At 41.2% G+C, this 25,874-nt stretch overlaps 1 protein-coding gene across 2 annotated transcripts; it reads right to left on the reverse strand.

The window, feature by feature from the left end:
* Positions 1-462: 462 nt before the first annotated feature.
* On the reverse strand, positions 463-24,743 carry UNC93A (unc-93 homolog A). Of its 2 annotated transcripts, none has more exons than XM_019281168.2 (9): positions 24,516-24,743; positions 19,128-19,330; positions 15,741-15,922; positions 14,734-14,963; positions 11,589-11,711; positions 8,997-9,214; positions 7,714-7,849; positions 5,995-6,126; positions 463-1,002 (listed from the first exon to the last, which is right to left on the reverse strand). In XM_019281168.2, the coding sequence occupies exons 2-9, from the start codon at positions 19,212-19,214 to the stop codon at positions 737-739; spliced, it is 1,374 nt and encodes a 457-aa protein (XP_019136713.1). In that variant the 5' UTR covers positions 19,215-19,330; positions 24,516-24,743; the 3' UTR covers positions 463-736. The 2 variants fall into 2 exon arrangements, with proteins under 2 accessions (XP_019136713.1, XP_019136712.1); XM_019281167.2 differs by having other exon boundaries at positions 11,589-11,714; positions 24,516-24,741.
* Between the last annotated feature and the right edge of the window lie 1,131 nt (positions 24,744-25,874).

The following is a 25,874-nucleotide window of genomic DNA, read 5'->3' on the forward strand; positions in this document are numbered from 1 at the left end:
TCATCTAGAAAACAGCTCTGTCCCTGGATGGGAAAGCGGGGGAAGGTCATCATCACTGAAGTACTGTGTCTCATAGAAGGCATCTCTTTTAGAAAGAAGTTGCTGTAAGTCATGACAGAAGAATTGGAGACAGGAAAATCAAAAGAAAAAGGGTGCTGGGATAGAGGGATGACATGGGCAGATTCACAGCTGTCTGCTGACTCAGTGGTTGGTTGATTCTGTGGTGTGCTGATACGAACTGCAGATATAGCCAGTTTATAGGTTGATGTTATTCATAGCAGGTGTTAAAGAATGCAGCACAAAACCAACATAAATCTTTATAATTAATGGTTCAATGACGTGATGTGTGTTGTCTGCAATCAACTGAACAACCCCAGCTGCTCCTCTCATTCCACATGTGGTTTGATTGTAAAGCTATACCAGGTCTTATCCACAGAAACAAAAATGTGAGGACTTTAGGAATCTTGTTTACATTTATTAAGACTTTATTTATTAAAATAAAAAGAAGAAACATTCAGTTGGTCATCTGCATGAAAGGGTGAAGTCAGACAATCTTCCCTTATAAAGGTGAAATGTCAAAGGAGATTTTTACCCCTAAGATATTTGCATTATAATGGCCTTGAAATCTGTTCCTTTACCATCTTTCTGGATACAGTAGACACTGGAACGCCCTTGGAGACATGCCTGTAAGGAGCTGGCCAGTTTGCTTTGCCTCCATCACTCTGAACCTCTTGGATTACATGCATGTTTCCTGGGAGGGGGGTCTTTCATTTTCCTTCTTTGTAGCAGTAGGTGTCCCAGGGGAGCTCTTAGCCTCGAGGTATTCCACTGCTCCATACGTCACCATGGACAGCACAAGCACAGACAATAAAATGTACAGTTTGATGTAGGCTTGCAATTTGGTGCTGTAACCAAAGGCGATGACAAATCCAAGTGATTCCCAGAGACGGTAATTTGCAAAGGCAGCCTCCTTGTGCTTTTCAAATAAAATGCCATAGAGTCCTGGAAGAAAGGAAAAAAGGAAGAGAAAACATGTCTTGTGAAGATTAAGTCTGCAACCATGGATTTTCTGAAAAGGGAATAAGTAGACCACAATGGGCAAGACAGACCCTGCCTTGTAAATGTCAGAGAAAGGAAAATACAAGCTTTGTCTTAAAAAATTGGTGCTTCTGTGAATTATAACATGAAATAACAGAGCAAAGATGACAAAATAGAGAATACCAGAGAAAAGGAGAACGAAAATGTGAGGAAGGAAGGAAGGATGGGGTCTACTGAAGTAAGATGGCAGGAAGTTTATTTTTCAAATTATTAGCTACAAAAGTCAAGGTTCTTGCACTGATGAACAAGTAAGTAAGGAGAAAGAGATGTCCAAATGTGGCCTTGACATTGTAGATTCTCCACGTATAACTGTTGAGAAGATCATACCAAATCCTTACAGGCTTTCACACAGCAGGTGGTTTTGACTAGGGACAACATGGGCCCAGATAGTATGCAGAGAAGACACGTCTCTCTGAACCAACCAGGTTTTCAAATTTTCAGCTCCTGGACGGGTTGGCAAATAGAATATCCTTGATTCATACTGAACTTCCAGGCAGCAACTGGAAAACTTGCTTGATATAGAGACTCACTTCAGCTGATTATCCTAATGCCGTTGTGTTCACTGGGAAGCTCCCACTGAGTTCAGTCAGTTGCACACCCAAAACTGAGATGCTGGGAGGGATTCCCAGCCTCCAGGTCTGACTAGTGAAGCACACAGGGAAGGGTAGAGAGAGTTTGCTTTCCTCTGGGTGCTGAGCTAGCACCAGCGGTGATAAAGAACAGGGCATTTCCTTGGACTCAGACGTGGTGTGCATGGAGGGAAGGAGAAGAATATCATGAACTTTGACTCTTTTCGTCCACTTGTCTAACAACACGTCTGTTTGAAACATGTACATTCAGCCAAAAGGCAAAGAGGAATCCAAAGTTCTTTGAAAACCTGAGTAGACTCAACTATCCCTTCAGTTTTGTTGAGTAGGAGGAGACTTCATCTGTATGTAAAAGCTTACTGTATCCTGATGACTGCAAGAGGATGTTTACTGAACTGTTTCAATTTAATCAGGATGGAAAATCTGGACAAGTGCATCACAGGACGTACTTAGTTCATTAAACTAGCTGAGTGGAGTGTAGATATGATAGTCCTTCATAGTTTTGCCTAATATATGAACAAGTACAAGTTGTTCATACTAATTTCCTGATATCCTTAGTCTTATCTTCTGGGAAGATATTAGTGAAGTAATAAAGGAAGTTTAATATAGGAAGGTTGCTGATGCCATGACAGTTCTATGTGTAAAGATTTTGGTTCTCAGCTGGTATGTTTGCTATTTTGAAGCAAATTCCCTAAATGAGCAGGACCTTCTGGGCTGAATGAGTGGAGAGGCTGCTAGTTCTGAAATTTTATGGTTCACTTCCATGGAAATTATCCTGGTTTTTTACCACTACCTGCTTTTTTTCCCCTGGTACTAGTAGGCATGGGTACATAACAGGATTGCTGGAAATTATTTGAGTCCAGTTCTATAAACTCTTTAGACTCATTCATATCCTTTCTAAAGACACAAGTCAGCCTGGAAAGAACTTGGTGTTATTGTAGTCCACCTGATAGCTCTGTGCCACACAATTGTTACGCCTCAGTTGTTACGCCTCAAGCGCAATTTTTGTCAGTGGGTAATACCAGCATCTGTGCTCAAGTTAGGTAAGAAAGGGCACTACATGCTCTGAAATGAAGTAGCTTTCATTGGAAATAAGTGAGAGCGTCCACACATGAGCACAACTGCGTCAGGAAATCTTTGTAAGACGAAGTGACTCATCCACCATGAGCCTACATATCCTCTAGGGGGTACTCGAGTATTAAATATCCACAGCAGCACAAAGAATGCTTTAAGTATGTGGCACAATGCCATTTATGTATTCACTGGTTAATCTACTGAGGCCCAAGCAGCACTCATGGGAGCTTAGCAAAGGAAGGACCTCAGTCCTTTGCCCCCAGTGTTATTTTGGAGGTCATATCTCACCTCATAATCTTTGTTGCTGGGAATTTTTCATGTTATGCATATCTGTATAAAACTTTTGAAGGGGAGAATAGATTTAGTCCTATGTGGGTATGTCAAACTGAAGAGCCTATTCTGGGATGCAGCATTGTGGGGTAATGTCACTGCACATCTCTATCAAGGTTTCATGTCATCACTTGATGTTTCACTGTGACAATGTGACAAAGCAAACTTTGTATAATTTTATAAATGGGAGCTGTGAAACAGCTGAGTAAGGTACAGACCGAAAAAAGATGCTATGCAAGGAAAAAGAACATTTGGGTGTTTTTTTCCAAGCTAACACAAATGTGGAATTTTCACAAGTATCCTGCAGGAATATAAGAATGGAGATGACCTGATACAGTGCTGTAAATAGAGATTAATCCTGTCACATAGCTGCAGAGTTCACTTGCCCTCAAGTAAGCATGAAGCATTTTCCGCTGCCTTTGCCTCATCTGGGGGTTTGGAAACTGCGGCCACTTCCCAGTCACCTTCTCTAACACTTAGGTCCTCTGTACTTACCCCTTTTCTCCCTAATGTGGGCCTCAGATTCATTTTTGTCAGTTGTGCAGGGACCTAACAGACGAAACATGCTCCTCAAGGACATCTCAAAGGCATGTAAATCCTAGAAGAGAGGGTACAAAGCCCAGCTCTTTGCAGCAGTGTCCAAGAAAAGTGCACAAGAGGTGATGGGCACAAACTGAAGTACAGGAGGTTTCCTCTGAACATCAGGAAAAATTTTTTTACTGTGAGGGTGACTGCGCCCTGGCACAGGTTGACCAGAGAGGGTGTGGAGTCTCCTTCTCTGGAAAAAATCAAAAGCTCTCTGGACATGGTCCTGTGCTTGGGTGGCTCTGCTTGAGCAAGGGGGTTGAACCATCTGAAGTCCAAGGGTCCCTTCCAACCCTAACCTGTCTGTGATTCTGAAAGAAGCACAGTATCTGAGGACAAGGCTTTCTGGACAAGATAGAAACAGGATAAAGGACAGGTCCTTTATCCCAGTGGAAGACTAAGATATGGTTCTCAAGAGTGTTAGGAAGAAGCTTGCAGAGCAGTCAGAAAGACTGTGGCTGAAGAAGCAGGTAATGAATGAACAGCTTTACTTCAGAGAGAGCAAATCCTCGCTGGTGTTGTCCTTCCATGACTCTGAGTATCAAGACCACTGACTTAAAATTTTTACCTAAGGCACAAGGCTCTGGGCTAGGATGTGAGATGATGAGAGGGTGTCTCTTGATGTATGTTCTAGCTCTCCTCTAGGGGATATGGTCTGGAGCTGCTGCAGGGGCAGAGAAGGATGGTGGCTGGTCACTCCCTTGTGTGTAGAGGCAGGGACTCCACATGTGCTTGAAAGGAGATCACTGTCAGTGCCAGGCAATGGACTGCCATGTTTTCCCTCTGGCTCTCCAAGAGAAACATGACACTTTATCTAGTGGGTGAAATCTTCTAAGCCCCTGAAACAACCAAAGGGATCAGAGGAAGGAAGGCCTAGACACATAACCTGCTGTGTGCTCAGAGGAGCTAGTCCTGCCACATGCATATTCCTGTGGCATCTGCCAAGTATGAACTTGGGATAGAGGAAAACAGTATTCACGAAATAAGAGGTAAAATACGGGTGCGGGTGTGAGACCATTTAACTGCCTTACTGACCCAGGCTATGGAATTTATTTTAAAACACTGTGACTGACAGTCATGAGTAGATTTTGCTTCAAGTCATAACAGACTATCGCTCTTTCTTGCCCTCTCGAGCACTCGAGAGTCTGGCTTTAGCCTCCATAAAAGAATTGTCTCTAGTTTTCATTAAGGGATGGGTTTAAACAATCCCTTACAGAAATTTGTTTGTATCAGCTCATTATCTGAACTGTCAGTACATAATAATAAATTGCACTGTGTTGCAAAGCAGAACATAAAAGATTGTTAGAATAAACCTCATGCATCAGATTAAGAGTCCAATGGCATCCTTTCAGTAACAGACTCCTGGGACAAGGGTGTAAGAAACAAGGCAAGTATACAGTTATATTTCCCTGCAAAGTCCTCCTGACTCTGGCAATCAAAGAATGTTCTGAGTTGGAGATTTCCACTGAATCACCACCCTTTAGTAGTCCCAAAATCCACTTTCCCCTGAAGTGATGCAATTCCAGCTTAAATTTTTGGCAATGAATTCCATACTTTGATTATGCATTGTGTAAGAAATACTATTTATTTTGATTTCTATAAAGGCTTCTGCCTGATAACTTTATCTGGTGCCACTAGTTCTGTTATCAACAGAAATAGTGAATTTCAAGTCCCCTTCTCCATATAATTAATTACCTTACTGATTGCTTTCCATACTTACCACTTGTCCAGGATAGAGTTCTAGTTTGTTATCTTCCTTCAAGCAGAACTTTCCCATAACCTTGTTCCTTTTTATTGCCTTCTTATGCCTTATCACATTGGATTATGAGTTTTGAAATGGAATAAACCAGAGCTGTATGAAGTTACTTGGCTGCATAATGTTGCTTTCTCCATTTTTCTCCTACAATTTTTTTCCAATAACTCCTAACAGACAATTTCCTTCTTCTTTTGTTGCCGAGCTTTGAGCTATTTTTTATCCAGAGTGCTCTCCTTTATTGCAAAAGACAGATTAAATGTACAATTCTTTGTAGTTTCTAAATTTCTTTTAAATACTTATACTCCTCCAGAATATTTATTCTGAATACTTGTTATCATGTTCTGCAGTATTCTTCTCTCTTTATCTTGGAAAAATTGGTTTAATGAGTACTTTGCTTTCTTACTCCCAACTTGTTCTATTTCTTCTGCTTTCCAATGACTTAACATATATCTTTTAGAATCTGTCTTAAAGCCATTACCATTTTTATGCAGCATTGTTTCATAGATGCAAACATGCAGATTTTTCTATCTCAAGAGAATACATTTCATTGTCACCAGGACTTACCATTAGTTTGTGTTTGCCAAACAGCATCAGATAGGCCCCAAAGAGCAGGGAATACAAAAAACACAGCAAGCTGCTTGGGATGAGGTTTCCACAGCAGTAGTGCTATTATACAAGCTGTGTTCGTAACTGTGGCTGTTGATTTAGAAAGAAAAAAATAAGAGAAATATAGATGCACTTATAATCAGAACAGATAGTGGTAGATAACACTTTTTCATTCTATCCCCAACAAGAGCACAAGACAATCTTTAAATCTTTCTGGTTCATTGAGCTTTGTGCTGACTGAGTTAATATCACATGAAATACAAGACAATGCAGGCTTTTGACAGTCTCTAATTCATAATTCTGAGCAGTGTCCTGAGCTGAGAGATCCTCAGAGCTGATATGGTTGTTAGCCCAAAGCACATGAACCACTGAGTAGGAGAAGGAGCTTCTGGAAGGCTTGCAGTCACCGTGTGAGGCGTGTGGAAAGGCAGAGCAAACATCTTTCTGCTCTCCCTGCCTTGTCCTTAAATGAGGTTTCCTTTCAGTGCCAGAGGGGTCAGTTAAGGATTTCTAGAGGGTCTGGTGGCTTTGGGTCTTTCTTTTAAAAAGTGGTTTGTAAACGAGTCACAGATTCCTCCCCCCATGGGTGTACCTTCACAGGCTGAGTACAAAGACCACTAAACAGAAATGAGAGATTCAGAGGTCTTCCATTTCTAATACTACAGTTTTGGGGGAGATTTAATTGCATATTGTCACTATTAGGTGGTTTGGGTTTTTTTAAATCTGAGTTTCATAGACTGAGACACACACCTAGAACAGACAGAAGAATCTTTGAGCTAGTGAATGTAGCAGAAAGGGCTCTAAATTTCTTCTTCCTTGTCCAGGTTTAAAATTTCTTGTGGAGAAAATGCCTAGAATGTCTTGATGCATAGCGATCCATTCAGTGATATTTCTAATAATACAAATTATTGCATAGTGGAAATAAGGCATTAGTCCACTTCAGCATGCATAGGGCATATAGAGGCACAAAAGAAATATTTCTTGGTATTTTTTTTATGCCTCCAATACTCTGTTACTCACTGGAATAATGTTCTCTGGAGAGGGAGGTGTTCTTAAATATGCAAATCTCTTCTCAAGGCAATGTGAAAATTACTGTCCCATACACAAGCCCTTAAGTTATTCTATCCTGACACATGACTTTCTTCTATTTTCCCCCCTATAGAACAAGTATTAAAAAGGACAACAGGCCAACCTCTAAAAATTTTCCTGAAATTTTGCTCAAATTTCCAAGTTTGTCATTCTATGAGACTCAGGTCAACAGTGATTTGCTTTCACTCCATAAGGGTGAGGAGGTTTCAGCCCAGTGGAGAAATCCTTCTTATTGTAGTGCAAGTCTCAACATCTGCATTGTAAGATGATTTGCCACTGGCTGCATTAGAGCTATAAAGCATCAAAGCTATAGGGTACTTTCTGCATAGATAGTGCCCCAAAAGCAGGCTGAACTTACATCACCAGCAAAGTGATGTAAGGCAAAGACAGCAATACAGTGCTTAACTGTGAGCTGAGCTGCCTCTCTTCCTGTGAATGAATTTTGTGAAGTTTGCCTCCAGACTGACTTTGGTTTTAGTTGATAGCTGACAGCAAGCTATCCCTTTGTATGCGCAAAGGGTGGAGTAGTGGAGTAGTGTAATATCTGATTACTTATGGTGATCAGTCATTCAAGTAACCTTTACATACCTAATGCAAATAGAAGTTTTCTACCCGTAAACTGGGAGATCTTTCCGAAGAGCAGAGAGCAGAGGGAATTTACAGCTGCAAAGCAGATCATCACATAGCCAACGTACTGTATCCCCAGGGCACAGGTCACATATACCTGGAAGAGAAGGGACAGTAGGGCCACATTTTCTTTGGTGAAAGTATAGAGCTAAGGTTCAAGGGTCTTAGCCTGAGTATTTGGTAAATATCCAGCATGGACGAGATCAAAAGAGCACAGCTAGAGAGTTTGCTGACAAGTCTCTGGTATATTGACATAGTTGGCCTTCAGCAGCAACATTCCTAACCCATTTCCCAATCAGACTGATGCCATGCAAACAGAGGAATAACAAGCAGAACAAATCTGAGCACTGCTTGCTATACGAATAAAACTCCTGGAAGTAGCATTAGGAATTTTCTGCCCTTCCCATCATAGCCCAAGAGATGTCCTTTTTCATCAGACAGCTGACACTATGGTCATTACAGAGCAGCTCCCAAAAAATGAAGAGGACCTCATCTGTAAGAGCATATGACCAGTGGAGGTGGCCACAGAGTGCCCCTTTCAATCCGTTCCAACACAGCAACAAGTGCACTCTTCCATCTGATTTATATACAAGGTTTGAAAGCCTTAAGCATGGAAGAAGCAGCTCAGGATGGTTGCTTTTTTGTTTAGAGGCTTTCTCAACAAATGCCTGGAGAACACACCTGCTGTGTGTCTAGGTTTGTTGAGAAAGTGGAGGAGCAGAGGTGGTTTTAATAATTGCAATCCATCAGGGTCTGGACCTGTTGGACTAGTGACTGGTGAGGGCTTTCAGCCAGCCATGTTGAGGACTTGCCCTCTTACTGTAAAGGTTGTCAAAATAAAATATGTGGAATGTGTGCTGACTTGCACTTATACAAACTCCAGGGAAACCAGAAGGAAGGAACATACAAAAGCTTTGCTGGCTTCTGGCTTTTCTCCCAGTTTGTTATTTACAACAAGGTGAAGAGTTTGAACCTGTAGCTCTCTGCTGTGGCCTCCACTGGTAAATTAAGCTCTCTACTGCATTCTTTTTGAGGCAGTTCCAAGGGACATATTTACTGCTGGCCTCTCCTGTTTGAAGATGTCACTCAGAGTTCATTCGTGTAGAAGTAAGCAGTAATTTTGCAATCCACAAATCACCATTAAAAACATCTTCTTTTGACAAGTAAATATAGATCAGATGCAATAGCAAGACACAACAGCACAAAAAAATCAGACAGAAATAGGCTTTCATTTACATCCACACCTTTGTGTAGTCACCAGAAAGAAATCCCTGTTCAAACCCACTGTACATTGTCAGAGGGATTAGAAGACACTGTCTTTTATCTTTAAGATGCCGGAAAGTTGCTAGGAACGTAGACCAAAAGGATGGTGCCTCTAGTTTTCCTTTCTCAGTCTCTGCTTGGTCAGATTTGATCTGGTCCAGAAATATAATAACCAGCAACACAGCTAGCACACCACTAGCTGCAAAAAAAAAAAAAAAAACAACAAAACAAAAATTCATGAAAAACTGAGGAATGCTGGAAGAATGATGGGAAGTCGCTTGCTGCTGTTATTGTTCTGACTTGGTGCTTAGCTCTCTGTGGGATATTTTGGCAGATGCCTCTGATTCCGCTTCAGTGTAAAGGCCATTTCTGTATAAACAAGAAGGCTGGATCTACATTCACATCTTCTGCATACAGCTGTGCACTTGCAAATCCCCTCAGCTTAGCTGTGGCTGGCCTGTTGTGACAGCCGCTGGGCCAGCTGCACGGCCGCAGAGGGCGATGGCTCACCCTTCCAGCGCAATCCAGGGGCACGGGGATAGGAGCTGGCCAGAAACAGCTCCCCCGGGAGCTATCAGAAGGTTTTAAATCAACAAGAGAGAGGAGTATTCACTTCCAGTGCCAAGGTTTTCATGGCTAGCAGGGATCTTCTTTCAAATACATGGAAAGAAAAATAAATGCTGTCTTGAAACCCAGTGTATGTTGCGCCTTTTTTTTTTCAGCTCAGAACCATGCTTTGGGCATGGAATATGTGCTGTTTTGAAGGTGATAGTGAGCAGCTCTAGCCAACTTGAAAAAGATGGAAGTTATATCTTTAAACCCATAATTTCCTAGCAGAAGCAGCATATAAAAGAATATAGAGAGTAGTTAATCAGAAAATGACTATAAAAGTATCAGTCCCGATTTGTTGCTTGTATAGTGAATCAAAACAAGTTTTTTCATGTTATCAAGAAGATTACCATGTCTCATAATATACATGAGACAGCCATAGATTAACAACTGATTGCTTCATTATGGATGCAGGGTATGATAATGTTTCCTCGCTTATGCTGACTAGAATTCCATCCATGGAAACAACTACAGATCAGAGTAAGATGAGAACCGGGCACCTCTTTCCATCCACTTTGCTTGTTTAATGTGCTCGTGTGTTATGCGTATGGATATTTTCTCTCCTGTGAACTTTTAATATCCAAATACATCAGCGGATTTACAATAAATGACCTCATTTTTTTATTGCTCATTATTTTTCATCTGTCTCCTAGAATGAAATTGTATTCTCCAGTGTCCTGGTTCCCCACTGTGGCTGAGCTGTAAACCCTTCATGATTCAAGTCATTATTGGTTCTGCCAATGTGTTTATTAGTACTTATGGGCTAATTTCTGGACTTAAATGGGTGAGAGTAGAGCATCCACATTTTCAGGAAAAATATATCTAATAAATATGTTAAATGAATCAAGAGCAATTTTTGGAGATAATGGCATGGCTTAATAGTGGTTGATATGAGCATAAATAGAAACATTCACTGTTCTTGAGAAAGCTAAACAGCAGAAGACTTATCCATTATTGCCTCCACCCAAGCTGGGCAAAATATGTATTCAGCCACCAAATAGAGGACACATTACAAAATGTCTGTGAATGAAATATTTAGCTATTTACTTTCCCTTGAGGTAGGAAAAGGCGTATATTTTATTAAGAGCTTGAAAGAAAAATGAAACCCCACTGACGCGGGGTCAGTAGACAGCAGGGCTGCATTCATTTTGCATGCACAAAGCCTAAGGGAGTGCTGTATATGTTAGTCATCAAATTTAAATTTAAACTTTACAGACAAACATGCCTTTAGGCAAAAGTAATCAGCTCCAGTACACTCTGGGAGGAGAGTGGGGGGATATTCTTTTCATTTTCCCACCAATTAGGAGTGGAGGCTGGGAACAGAGGAAGGGTTTGCTGCAATGCCCTTGTGCACTGAGAGCTGGCTCTGCCTGGATCGTACACACTCTGTTGGAGTGTATGGCAAATTCCATACTTCAGTCTCAGCACAGAGAGTACATCTATGTCCAGAGACTGCAAAGATATTTTGACCGAGCTAAGGTGCATATTGCCAGATACTTTCCTTTATCCAGAGAATAACTTCTTTTGAGTGGGATAGTTTTTGGAACTTTCCTCACTCAGTGAATCCTTGTATATCTGTTTTTGTCTTTTAATGGCATCAGCTTCCCTGTCTTTAATTCTTTTCTAGACTCATGCAAGGAAGGTCTGTAGCAGCTGTAGTTACCAAATGAGAGATATGACACTACCTGGCTGAAATTTGGGTCATCACAGTGGGCTTCAGCTTTATTCCAGGTGAAAAATGTAAATAATATCTTTCTCCTTTAGATAAAAATGATACAGCTCTGGCATAAAGCATTAGAATTATTTAGGAAGGGGTTGTTTACAGCTCTCACACATCTTATTTTCCTTTAGCAAATTGGATTGAAGGAGAAAGTCAGAAACTTAATCTGCAAAGCCATGCTAGACTCCACAAGTACTAGGCTCTCCATCAGTGATACTGATTAAAGATTTTGTGGATTACTCACCAGTGTAGACCCCTAGCAGTGTGTAGATTAAGGAGTTGGAGGGTTTTGCTGACCCAGTGGTGTTAGTGGTATCAGTCAGGCAGTTGTACGCCCCACAGCATTCCAGGTCTTCTTCTGAGATCTCTACTAATTAAGAACCAAAAGAAAGGCAGGTCAGTGAAGAGATCAGATAAATCCACACTATGTGTAAGGATTTAAGGAGAAAGCAATCCAGTGCTCAGTGATAGGTCCTGGTTTTCAAATCTTTCCTGCTTAGAGTTATGTAACTTCAGAATCCCAGTTTAACAAAAAAAAATTTGGTTTAACAGAAACGAAAGAGAGACTGAACACTGAATTAACGGTTACATGGAGACAGTGACCAAAGTTAGAGGCTGAAATCTGAATCCAAGCTCAATTTTCAGTATTCAAAATTTGGGTGTATATTTTTACCCCTTAATCACAATACCCCATGAAATAGGTCCCTTAGTTTACACCAGCAATGGACTGATGGACTTCTGTTCTTACAGCCATCCCTCATTTTCCCTCTCCAGATAATTTCTGTATATGTTATAGGAACAGAAACCACCTCAAAACATCTTTTTTTAATAAATTCAAATTATGATTACCTGGTATTGCAGTCCTTCAAGTAGGCTGCTTTTCCTGACTTTATTATTTTACTACTGGCTTTATAACTTTCTGAGAACACACTTGAAGCTAGAACAGTTCAGCAGGGTTTGGAGTAAGACCTTTGCTTTGTTCAGTCCTATCGTAGCTCTGTAGGGCATAAGTCAAAGCCACACACATGCACGTACTCATGCATGCTGCATCACCACAACTCTGTGCCCACTTCCTCCAGTACCCTCTTGGTAAAGAATAAATACTAATCCAAAGTGCAAGCCTGAATAAGCTGTTTCCTAGAGGAGGATGATCCAAACCCCCCCCAATTATTTTAGTGCTTTCACTGCAGAATTTGTCTCTGGTTCAAGCACAATAAATATATATAAATACAGCTGCACCTTGGCTGATTCCTTAAATAAGAGTTGATCTGTAATTTTTCAATTAAGGTTACTGTGTAACTACTTTTACTGTGTTTTTCCTCATTGCTTCCAATCAAAGAAGCTGCTGTGATGTGAATCAGCCGTCTAACCAGCTTCATAAACAACTTTAGGTTCAACATAAGATAAATTCAGTAACTTAAAGAAAATCATTACCTTATTATAATCACTGGTTACCACCTTCAGCAAAAAATGGACAAACAGACCTTCAGCAAAATTACCGTATGCAAAAGGTGAGTCACATGGATGAAGTGTGTAAAACAAGTTTTTATCAGTTCCTGCATCATCTGAAGATGAAGATGCACATGCAATTAGTCATATGCAAGCTACAAGGCAGGATTTACACTGTTTCTCTTGAATTAAAACTGTAACATTGATGAGTGAGAAAGGGTGACTCTTGTAATTTACACTGATTACTGTGTTCAGTTGGGGTATTACCATATGGGGTAACTTTGTCTTCCTGTGTCTGGATGCAGTGATGCAGGCAATATGTCAAGAGTAGGTACATGTCTGAATTCTACGCATTTTGATTCTCCAGATACATGCTATATCTTTCCTACTTCTCAGTGAAATTATACATTTTAAGTACATGAAAATATGAATGGATGCCTTTGCACAAGTGTCAGAGGAGAGAAAAAATCATTGCGTGACAGGAGATTCTTACCCCCTGTCCCCAGAAAAGAAGTTCCCTCTAGATTAAAGCTGTGTCTCACTGAGAAGGCACAGTAGAGAAACTTACTGTATAACTGCTCATCACTGTTGTGAAGATGTGCAAGGCCTTTGGCTTTGAGAGCTGTTCACAGCATTTTTTTAAATTCTATGCAATAGATAAAAAAATAAGAATGTCTTTAAAATTAGGAGGAACATCCTTGGACGTAAAACTAGGAAGGGATTTACAAGACCAAAAAAAAATAGTGTTTTATTCCTCTTGCTAAACTGATGTGTGCTGTGAGGCAGAGGAGAGTCAAATGGTTGCAGTCTGTACAGACCCCACAGCTGCAGCACCGCCTCTGCCCTGCAAGTGAAATCAGAACAGACAGTCCCTCCTGAGATATCATGTGGCTCTGTGATCAGGTCAGCAGGGCTCCACTGCACTTGAAAAGGTCTGCCAGCGTTCTGCTTTAATGGTGCTTCACCTATGGTAACTTGTGTTTAAAGGAAGCATGATTCTACTGAAGTATCACACCTTGGGACAACTACTTTGCCATAAACCCAAAGCTTCAAAGATTAAAACCTGATGCCAACTTCCTGACATTTAGTTTTAACCTAGTAGCTATTTGAGAACTCTTCAGAGAACATACAGCTTAACTAAGCCAGGGAAGAGAGGTAACTTCTTGCTACTCAAGGTAGAGGGTATATGGAGAGCTCTCTCCATGTCAACCCTGTTCTGACTTTGACAGGATAAGGAATGTACAGGAGACTGCAATGGTAAGACACCACAACATGTTGAATCTCTAAGGAGACATCCAAATATTAATTTATCTTCACAACTGCCCTTTTTAAATTGACACCAATTACATGCATGGGAAAATGAGGGCATTGCTGCTGAGTGATTTCTTCAAGCTACATCGGCATCTGCTGTCTGAGCCTGAAATACAGCACAGGACTCCTGCCAACAGCTACTGCTATTTCTTCTTGACAGTTCTGTAAGGCACTCATTTTCAGCAAGCACCAGCACTAGTCTGACTAACCTTGAATATTTAACAGCAAACTAACCCAATACTACGAGCTTTGCAAGAAGGTTGCTTCAGTATTTTGCCTTTTGTTTTAATCCATTTTTAATAGAAGTCAGATGTGAAGGACTGTCACTTTCTGCAGCCTATCTATGCTTTGCAGCATGGGGATAGAATTCAAACAGAATTCAATAGAGTTCTATTTTCTAGCTATTTGTCTGAAGTCTCTTTATGGCTGATTTTTGATGGAAAATAGACACTTTCAGAGAGCAATTAATCTCATTTATTTCAGACATCTATCCTCAGATGGGCTAACTCTCATCTGAAGTGTCTGTTTCCACTGACTATGAAAGCTCAGCTGCAGAAATTTACCGCTTATCTATCTAGAACTAGCTGATGTTTATAGAAAAAAGTGCCAAAATTTTAAATACATTTTACCTTTGGTGGAAGATTGGCTAAGTATCAAGGATGAGATAAGATTTCCCCAGATGCCAGAAGACTGAAACACCAGAAAGAAGACCCCAAAGTATTGGTTGATAATGTCTTTTGCATTTTTTCCTGCTTTCTCAGCATATGAAGTGCCAGCAATGGTGAGGTAAGTGCATTTGGCAGACCAGAGTGGTGCTCCTCCTAAGCCCAGGATCACAGAGGTTGGGATTAGTGTGTACCTGCCAAAGAACATTTTATTTAGCATAGTTGTTATCCATTAGCATAATAATAATTTTCCCAAAGATCCAGAGGCAAAAATAGACATCAAAGAAATAGATTTATCCTTTGTATGATACAATAAATCTGTTACATGGAATCAAGAAAAGGCTTGTGAAGTTTAGGGTGTGCAAGCATATCCAGCTCTGTGCAGGGACTAGGCCTAGGCCAGGCTGGCTAGGTCTGTGCTCATGTGCCTTAACTTCTCATAACTGAGAATTAAATTGCACATGCACTTCAGAAGATGGATAATGACAATTTTCCTCCACAGAGTTGCAACCCCTGTCACTGGAGAGCGGAAGTTGTTCATCCACCTTTTGAAAGCTCGAGGCAAGAGCTAGCCTCCTCCTCTGGTCCTCTTCTCCCAGACCAGATAGCTGGAAGACAGTCTTCCCTTCAACCTGTTCAAAAACAGCCCTAAAAGTCTTTTGACTTTAAAATGAAACTTCTAATTTATTTTTTTCCCCCAAAGGGGAATCTCTGCTGCAAACATGAGTTAGAGAAGCTGCTTTAGGTAGGTGAGTGGATGCATTCATTCTGACTCTTTGCACATTTTCACCTCTCTGGTCCACCTACTACTGGACTTAACTTATCTCTGTTTGTTGTAAGTAGCACCTTTTGCATCCAATTTTTTAATCTGCAACACAGAGTAAGAGTAGGAATGGGGAAGAAAAAGAAGAAATAACTTTGCCCTTACTTATTTGAACACAACAGAGAGGGTTAAAGTATTTAAGTCGTACCAGCTAGCATAGAAGTTCCCTAAGGAGAACGCGATGTAGCAGCACATAGAGATTGCAATGGTCCACTTGCAGCCCAGCTTCTTGATGAGGATGGGAGGCAGGAACATGGATGATAGGATGAGTGCAGCATAGAGAACACTTAGGGATGCAACACCCAGGCCTTCTTCTGAGTTGAGACTGCTCTGCATGGACAAAAACAGTGATTGAGACAAATTTTATCACAGGCACATATTACTATTGTGTACAGAGAGTGGCTTTGGGCAGAAATAGAGAGACACAGCATCTGGGGCTGGGTATTACTCTCTCATTTCCCCAAACCAGCCTATGGACTATAGCCCCAAACCTATGGACTTAGAATTTTCCTCAAAATGATAGACCATTTATGAAAACATGATATAAAAACAGGTGAGGATTGCTCAGATTCAAAGCTTTGCTAAGACATTCTTTAGATTATTTGATGTTATTTGTTTGAGTTTCTCTCTGAAAGCAAGCTGAATGAAGGATAAACTCTTTTCTTGACCTTCATTGCTTGTCTAAGGCAGGAGTATCCTCAGATCTGCATTGCAAGAGCTGGCATAGCAACAGTGGAAGGTTCTTTGCTTTAAACTACAGGTCTGATAATTTCTAAGTTTTTCAGAGGCCAAGGTCCAAATATCCTAATAGGCTCACAGCAGCCCTTTGTAGTTGAAAGTAATTGATTCACCCACATTTTCACAAAGAAGGAATAACATTTTACTGATCTAACCAGGTTTTATAGTTTTATGCTCAAAATAGTTCTTCTCTTGTCTTGATGCTCTGAAAGTTGAAATGAGAAGATCAAGTTAGGAGACCTGGACAAGCTGGAAAAATGAGTCCATGTGAACCTATGGAGGTTCAACAAGTCCAAATTCAAGGTGCTGCACCTGGGTCAGGGCAATCCCAGCCATGAGTACAGACTGGGAGAACTCATTGAGAGTAGCCCTGCAGGGAAGGACTTGGGAATTCTGTGGATGAAAAGCTGGGCAAGAGCAACAATGTGTGCTCACAGCCCAGAAGGCCAGCTGCATCCTGGGCTGCATCAAAATAAGTGTGACCAGCAGGTCAAGGGAAGTGGTTCTCCCCCTCTACTCTGCTCTGGTGAGTCCCCATCTGAAGGACATCCAGTTCTGGGGTCCCTGGCACAGGAAGGACATGGACCTGTTGGAGAAGAGGGCCATGAAGATGATCAGAGGGATGGAGCACCTCTCCTAGACAGGTTGAGAGAGTTGGGATTGTTCACCCAGAAGAGAAGACTCCAGGAAGACCTCACTGCAGCCTTACAGTACTCAAAGGGGACATTAAAAAGTGGGGAGATGAATTTTCACAAGGGCAGATAGTGATAGGACTAGGAAGGGCAACAGTTTTAAATTAAAAGAGAGATTTAGGGTAGATTTTAGAAAGAAAATCTTTACTGTGAGGGTGGTGAGGCACTGGAACAGGTTGCCCAGAGAATTTGTGGATACTCCATCCCTGGAGATGTTCGAGGCCAGGTTGGATGAGGCATTGAGCAACCTGGTCTAGTGGAAGGTGTCCTTGCCCATGGCAGGAGGGTTGGAATGAGATGATCTTTAAGGTCCTTTCCAACCCAAACCATTCTACAGTTCTGTGCTGCTTGTCAGTGCTTTCTTGATTGTTTTGATTAATAGCTGATATGATCCAGTATGATTTTGGAATGGGGACTGGATGCTGAGGGGATGGCACCGGAGAGCGCTGTAGTAGAGTGAAGCTGTTGGTGGCTCCATGGAACACTTACAAAGCCTGCAGTGGCTGTGCAGTCTGGCCATGCAGGACCGGTGGCTGTCATGCAGCACCCTTGGTGAGGACCAGGCAGCAGGACAGTGAGGTGAGGACATTCTCTGTTAGAACAGTGTCAAGGTGTTTGAGAATTGGAATGGCTGTTTTGTAAAGAGGCAAAGAGGCTTCCTGATCTCAGAGGTCTTATTTTTGAAATGTCACATGCCTGGTTTTGTCAGCTACAACTTCCAAAAATTAGAAGCCAGGCTTCCAAAATCATATGATTGTTACTCTCTGGGCATTTTTGGGGGGTTCTGGGTAGTGGAATATTGAAATGAATTATGAAAATTTTTAACAGTCCAGTACTTACAGGTTCACATATTCACAGAATATTCTGAGTTGGAAGCGACCCACAGGATCATCAAGTCCAGCTCTTAAGTAAACGGCCTGTATGGGCATTGAAGCCATAACCTTGGTGTTGTTACACCATGCTCTGATCAGCCGTTTCAGATGGTGGGACTGACTTGCAGCTTCTAGGGTTTATCTTCTCCTGCCTCATTAGTCTCCCCAACTCATAATATCTCCATCCAGTTTTGGGACAGTTTTTGCAGAACAGCCCTGAGTTCAGAATCTGACAGTGTCAGCAAAGAACAGCTGTTCAAGGAGAGGAGAAGAGAGACGTACAGAACTAGGAGGCACCTCTTCCCGAAATGAGGTCAACCTCTTGTTATTGCAAACAAGTTCATCATGTTATGTATCAAGTTCCACCTTTAAGGCACACAGATTCCCACTCCAGTGGGAAAATCCGATCCAGTTGATCACGACTGTATGTTAATATCCTGCCTAAAGTTGCTTATGAATGTCTTCTATTAGACCAGCAGAGCCTTCTAGTCTGAGAAGTTTCGCCTTGTGTTTATCTACTCAGAAGCATTCATAGACAGCAACAGTAACCCTCAGTCTTTTATTTTGGATAAACAGTTGAGCTCTAATGGTATCCTGAGTGTCCAAGTCATTCTAGAAGCCCATCTCACCTACCATGTTTCAGGATGTTAATGCCAGTACAAGCCACAACTGCCTTTGATTTAAAATAATAAAAAATAATTTATTTTTTGCTATTACATTATATCACAAGCCTAGAAATTACTTTATATTATTACTGCATTATTTTATACTTAAATTACTTAATGATTTTGGCATAATTTGGTATTATTTTACATTGGTGTACAATAATAATTATTATAAAATCAGAGCAATTTAGAAATATTCAAAACAAAAGCTTTCCAGAATTTGAATTTGTTTTCCATTTTGCAGTATTTTCTTTTGAGAAAAGTCATCTCAGGTTAAATTTGTTTGCTGTTTCCATTCAAACAAGTTTTGTGGATCTAAAGTAGTATCATGACACAAGTATTCAAACTATTTGAGAAATACTAGAATAAACTATTTAGTAAATGTTGTGGATCTGGGTGAGGAATATTAACCTGCAGCAAGTTAATGTCCTAACCCACCTCACAAAAAATACTGTGCATGCCTTCTTCACAGAGACCATGGAAACACTGATGTGTTTCACACTAGCAGTTGGCCTGATGCCCTTCCAGACCAACTGTCCTGATAACTAGTGGGAGATGCCCCACTTACCTGTAGACTCTGGAGTCCTCCGTAAGCAGTAAAGAGAAGTAAAAATCCAAAAGAAATGACCAAAACATTCTTAAGATTCCTTTCCATGTTGATTCATAGAAGACAAAAGGTCTGCCGGTGGGCAAAGCTGATCCAATTATTCCAGGGGTTGATTTGAGTTGGAGAAAAACAGCTTTTGCCTTGTTGGAAAAGGTCACTTTTTTCTGTGTTTGTAGAGAAGAGAGTTGTTAATTATTTGGATACTGGCCAGTGAACTTTACTTTTAGTAGTACTGAAAACCAGAGTTGTTACTCATTCACCTGTTGTGACATACACAATAGCCAGCGGTCCCAAGGGCATCTCTGATGTCTTATTGGCAGGGTATGTAAGTCTTTTGCAACAGTTGCAGCTATTTAAGTGTTCAAGTCAGACATTAAATGGCTCTCTACTATGATCAGCACAGAAGAAAAAAATTGCAAACTGTGAAATCGCTTTCTGTCATAAAGATACACAAATCCATAAAGGGCAAAGATTAAACATTGCACTGAAATCTGTATTAGGCCTATTGCTTAACAAAGGTTACAAAAGTGTGCTCGGAAATGACATTGTGCCACAGGTCTGTCTGCATACACCAGCTCCGTAACTGTGCAGCACAGAATCCCAAGGCTGCTGGCTGCTTGGCAAATGGGAGAGTCTTCATTCATGGGGAACCTCGGGGCTTTGGTCTTTCAAGTTTACCAAGTCATACTCATGAAAATGATTTCCCCCCATCTTTCTCATCAATGCAGAAGCCAAGAGGAGAAGTGGATTGAGCAGATAAATGAAAAAGCAACTTCCCCTCCCCTCCTCTGCCCCTAAGCCTGGCAGGGTGAACCGACCCTTCCTGCAGCTGTGGCTGAGAAGGGATTTGAACTTGGGAGCAAAGTGGAATCCAAAAATGTCCATGCTATAGTGTAAACAGACCAATTTCCCACCGAATTGGGGGATTTACGGAGATAGTCTATAGGGTATCCATAGTGTCCATTGGGAATGCTCAGCTAAGACTTGGTCTAAAGCCCACTAGATGGCACAATTTTGCTTCCCACGGGGACATTCGAGGGTGAGGGGAGGAAGCTTTAATGCATAAATCCATTTAATATATTTAAGAGAAGATCACAGCTAGTTTCTGCTTTGGAGAAAATTGCAGTATGTGCCTTTTCATTTTCTTATTTTGTCTTATAATCTTCTTGAATGAAATAGTGCAGAAAACATAATCTTTTAATTCTCTATTGTTCCTGGTACTTCTATGTTGCAAGTCTAGATAGTGGCTTTTTATTTTACAGGCTACTATGCTCAGCATGCGAACCCTTTGAATGAGATCACAATGTTGCTCTTGTTTGGCAGTGTTTGTAAGCCTCTACAAGGAGCTTAGACCAAACTGGTGGTACTTTCCCCCATCTTTTCAGGTGTATGGATCCTTGTAATTTTCATGTGACAATATTTCAGAAGAAATTTACACCTGGTGATAACACGCTTGTTTCTGGTTAGGACCCCTTAGAAAAAGTCTGCAAAATTCTAGGGGTTTGCAGTCACAGGTCTATAACAACCGGAAGAATTATTGAGAATGTGTAAGAATAATGCTTATCCCAAACAAAATCAGAATTTTCACCCACTCCAGCACAGGCAAGAACCAGGAATAGTGCAAAGAGCACTATTTATTTTAGTTCTCTTTCTTGACATTAGCAGTCATAACAAGAAAGCTTAAAAAAATCAGCATTAACTAGACACTATTTTTAAAATGCAGTGTTGGACAGGTTATCTGATCAGCACTTCTGCTCTGGAGGAATTCCTAACTCAGTCATATCTTCTCAGCAGCATAATATTAGAAAGCATATGGCAGATAGTGGTAATTTGTGTGTGTAGGTTTTTTTTCTCTTCTTTCCACTGATCAAAGGCATTTCAGCCTGTTCCACATCCCTTGCCCAGTGCTTTGGGTTATCCAACTGACTGGTCCCAAGCCCCTCCTTAGGAATGTGCAGAGTCTTTACCAAAGAGATCTGATAAAGCCAAGGATCTTTTCCTTTGGTACCAGGCAGCTAAAGCTCCGGCAGGCCTGCTGTGTATCACCCTTGACACCTCTTTCATTCTTTCTGCCAGTCCAAGATTAAGTGAGCCTCAGGAGCTGTGTGCTGTATTTGGGGATTAGGTTTCACACAGAAGACTGCAGCCACCAAATGAAAACTACTTGCAGAGCACAGTCATAAACACGGGACATGGAAGAGGCTGGTTAAATTCATTACTCTATCCCACTGGTGATTACATTTGTTTTGACCTGTTTATTTTCTCAGTGTAAATGAGGGCAGTATTTGCTCAAAAGATTACGGTACCAGAGGCTAATCTTTGGGGGCTTTTTTGCTTCATAATTATCATTTCCCTATTTATTCCAGTCAAATATATTGTTTAAGCAGTAATTTTAACAATAACAGAAGAAAGCCTCATAACACCCAGGATACTCATCATAGGATTTTCTGTCTTAGGAGGCTTTTAACTGGTTAGTTCCTTGGTAGTACACAGTATCCCTTGAATCTATCTGTAGAGGGAATGACTGCCTACACAGCATTTCCTCTCTTGCTGTGAAAGCCTGCCCATGTTATTTTCTTCTTCTCCTCCTCCTTCACCTGTGTTTGTGCCCTCCTCATTTTGGATTTGGAGCAGGAGTGACTAAATGTGATGTGTCTTGCAAAGACCAGCCATTTCTGACAGGGGCATTGGAAAATACCATCTGTTACATGTTGAGAGAAGCTCACAACTTGAATATGAGGTAACAGTGAACTAAACAGATCAAGCAGGAAAAGCTGTTTTCTTCCAGGAAGAGGGTTGTAAGGGAGTTGCCAGTCAGTGAACTCTTTTTGCCCACAAAGTTAGAGGAAAATAATTTTTTTTGTGTCAAAGGCTCAAGAATTGAAGTTGCTCCTGTTTGTCTATAAAGGTTTGAACATTTCTCCCTTCTTCAGTATTTTGGATCTTATTTTCAAATTTCCTTTATTTCCCATCTCCCCTTTCAAATACTGCTCCTCTCCCACCATGCAAATCATCCACAGATACTGTCCTTTCATGTCTTCTCCTAGGATTCCCTCTGCATGCATAGCCGCATACACATCAGTATGCCTCTTCTTCCTGAATCCTACCTGCTGATGTCCTCTTTCTCGAGAGAAACCAAACTATCTCAATCTTCCTTTATGTCCTTGATGTATGCCATCCTTCCTTCATTCCTGCTTTGCTGTTCCCTAGCCATCACCCTGCCTTTGTCTCTCTGTTTCTTCCTTATTACCTCATCTTCTGAGTGCCAGCAGACTTTCTTAAGGGAGTGGCCTGAAAGCTGCAGGTAGTGTTCCCGTTTCACAGATTGTTACACTACTCTTAGCCTCAATGGCTGTAAGATCTCTCTCTCTCCTCACTGCTCTTAATTTCTCACAAGGTCCATTTCCTCCAGCTCCACTTCCTATTCCTTAAGGTAGAGGAGAAGAGACACCTTTTCTTCTGGGTTGGGAAACAGCTTATGGTAGAAAGGGAACCAAATGGAAAAAATCGTAGAGGGTACAGGCTTGAATGAAATTGTGACTTTTTTTCTTTAGGGCCATGTAGAGACTTTCCCTGCAGGACACTTGTCTGCTCTATTGAAAGCAGCTGTCCAAATAACCAATATTGTCTTTAAAATAAAGACAGGACTCAATTTAGGATAGGATAATGTGATGCCAGTCCAGACTCACTCATAAATTTTGATGATCTGGAGAAGCAGTTCCTTTAAGTGTTGAACTTCTCATAACTGTTACTCACCTCCTGAGATTTCCATCGCTTTTGGCTGGAGTTTTCAATGCATGAACACATCTATGAGAGTGTTCACAGACACTAATTCTAGCCTAGGGAGAAATTCAAGCATTTTGAAGGTAAGCCACTGCCCTGTAGTGCAGCCAACCTCCCCACAGAGGACAGCCAAGGAAGTCAGACTCTCCAGGCTGACAGGGGCCTGTGAACATGCCCCTGTTTCTCCACCAGAGCTGTCTTGCATTCATTCTCTTATAATAAAACGCTTTTATCTGGTTCAAACTCAGCCCAGTAACGTTCTACCTTCTTAAAATTGTTACCTGAGCACAGACGTTGTATGTGTGCCTTGTCCGGCATTTTAGACGTTCTGGAATAGCTGCAGTAATCCCATTTCTAGCCTAAACCAGCGACTGTGACTCAGCTGGTAAGACTTAACACCCTGCTAAGATAAACATGCCACTGTTGTGATCTGTGCTGTTATAATGAATGTGTAGGGAGGCAGATCCTGCATATGAACAATGGACTTTTGTATGGCAGTGGCTCTGAAGTCTTAAGAGCCATTTACTGGAAAGCGCCTGAGAGCATATTGGTTGTTCACATGAGCATGCATGAGAAATTCCTTGCACACCCATGATGCGGGCTGGGAGGGTGGGACTCCATCAGCAACCCAAATCATATACATTTTCACCTTTCCTCTTTTGTTCAGAGGTGGCAGCTCATGCTATTAATGTCCACTATCAAGCTAGCACAAAAAAATATCTATAGTGATCAGTCAGTATGCCCCTGCTGTTGAAAGGCTATCACTAAGATTTGTGATGAATTTATCAGCCTGTGGAAATAAGAAGAATAGGGCTTGATCCCAGAGAGCAGGGCTGCTTAAAGTCCTGGAATGTGGCGGTTCTCACCTCCAATGCCTTCCATCTTTCTTTTGTCTATTGGTTGCACCCATGACTGGACACTGACATAAGGGGAATATTTACAGCCTATTTACCACCCACTTGCCATCAGTGTAAATATCTATATAAAGGTATCTCCACTAAAAGGGAAAATAGACTGAGTCTCTTCCTCTGCAAGCCTTTCTTCCACTCACTTTTGCTTTCTTTCTCTGAATATACTACAACTGCATGTAAGAGCAAGAGCTACCAAGCAGAAGTGCAAGCAGGTGCTCTAGAGAGTGAAATATTAAAAAAGGGGGCTGTACAAGCTGGTATGAGAGAAAGGTGTTATGGATAAAATAGAAGATCCATTAGAATTAATCAGAATAGACAATCCTGCAGAAAATTTTGATGATAAAATTTCTTCCCTATCCCAGTAGATATGATCAGGTGCTTGGGGCAGGTGCTTACCTCTTTTACATGGCCTTTTCTGTAATACAAAACACGAAGAAACTACATAGCCTTCTCCTGGGGGCATAGAGAGTCTCTCCCAGGTCTGCACAACAGACACTTTCCCTTTCCAGTGTCTGTAAATCATGCAGCCATCCAGGACATTGTTTCTCTACCAGCTGGCCCTGACCCCTTTTCCCCCCAGCAGCAGCCCTGGTTTCTCCCTCCAATCACTGGCCCATTAGTCTGCATATCCTTGCATTCAAAGAAATCAATTTACCTTTTCCAGTGGCTTCCTGTACTTTGAAATTATGAAGCTATGATAGACGTCCCTGGAAACAGGTACCGGAGTCCAGCTGGAAATATCTTGATGGTTGATGCTCTGAACAAGCTGTGGGCTTCTAAACTTGCACTGATCTTTACAGAAACTGCCCCAATATGCTCAAGAGAGTTGCAAAACTCCTATTCCATCCTCGTTTCGAAATTCTCCATCATTTTTGTCAGTCCTTATGTGAAACTTGAACCAAGAAGCTAACAGTATGTAGGAAAACAGGTCACATACAACTCCACCTCTTGTTTATCATCTGATAAAAGAGTAATTGCTATTTTATTTTCACTCTTGCTTGCATAATCACTCACTGTGAAATATTTTTGGCCCACTGAACTGCTCCCACTTTGAGAGAAGCACTAAGATCAGAGTCACTCCTTCCATTTCACAGAAGCTGTTCCATATCTTCAGGATGGTGGGGACTATCAGTCACCCACACCACAGTATGATGGGCTCATAGTGAGGGCTTGAAAGTGAAAAGTGGCAGCCTACTACCACCAGCTCCTTTGTCATTTTGCAGTACCATAGGAATAGTTACTGCATGCAGAGAGTTTCAGCCTGCATTGTATCTGGAAAGTCATTCTTCTTGGGTTTTTTCCTATTAAAAGTCACTCACAGAGCGTGTTCCAGGATCCACTGCAATCACTAGAAGACTGTCTAGTTTGGCAATATTTGCTTCAGCCCTTCATACTCCCTTGGATAGATGCCCTTGGCTTTCCCATATGAGAGAGTTAAAGTTTGGTGAAGTCAGCTGAAGGAGGAGGCTAAAGGGTTCCGAGCATTGTAGGACAGTTCTGAAGAAATGTGGAGGAAAAACTTCCAGAGCACTGGACAGGAAATCTAGAAGCAATATCTAGTTCCTAACAGACTGCTGATTTCAATAGGCTCTTTGTGAGAAAAGGCATTTCTGTTCTGTTTGCTGGATTCCCTAAGGCCAACAAACAGATCAGAGAGGACTGAATATTTCTGTAGCTACTTTAAAAAAAAAATCAATATGATTAATCGTCAGAAATTACAAAAATTATGCTAAACATAGATTTCTCCATGCCAGACCTCTGGAGGTATGGTAGTTTTAATTATTCAGCATTAAAGATGGGCTTAATTAAGTTTTATCTTAAACATTCTCTTGCAGAGATAGCTTTTTAAGTGACTATAAGTGTTTTTCTTAAACAGACAGATAAAAAGAAATCCAGAGTATACTACAGAAAATTTCAGTGTCTTTTTATTGAGAGATCTCTTCTCTGCAAGGGAGGAGGAAATTAGGGAGTAAAACTATACCATATGGAGAAAGAGCACTAGGGAGTTTACTGG

The sequence above is a fragment of the Corvus cornix genome, chromosome 3 (assembly GCF_000738735.6).
Source record: "Corvus cornix cornix isolate S_Up_H32 chromosome 3, ASM73873v5, whole genome shotgun sequence".
Taxonomy (NCBI): domain Eukaryota; kingdom Metazoa; phylum Chordata; class Aves; order Passeriformes; family Corvidae; genus Corvus; species Corvus cornix.

Excerpts from the sequence above, each read along its gene's own strand:
- UNC93A (XM_019281167.2), bottom strand. The coding sequence starts at position 19,214 with ATGGAAAGGAATCTTAAGAATGTTTTGGTCATTTCTTTTGGATTTTTA. Across the intron at positions 11,715-14,733 it reads TAGCCAATCTTCCACCAAAG|TAGAGATCTCAGAAGAAGAC; the intron begins GTAAAATGTATT and ends GTTCTTAATTAG. Across the intron at positions 7,850-8,996 it reads TTTCTGGTGACTACACAAAG|GTATATGTGACCTGTGCCCT; the intron begins GTGTGGATGTAA and ends CTTCTCTTCCAG.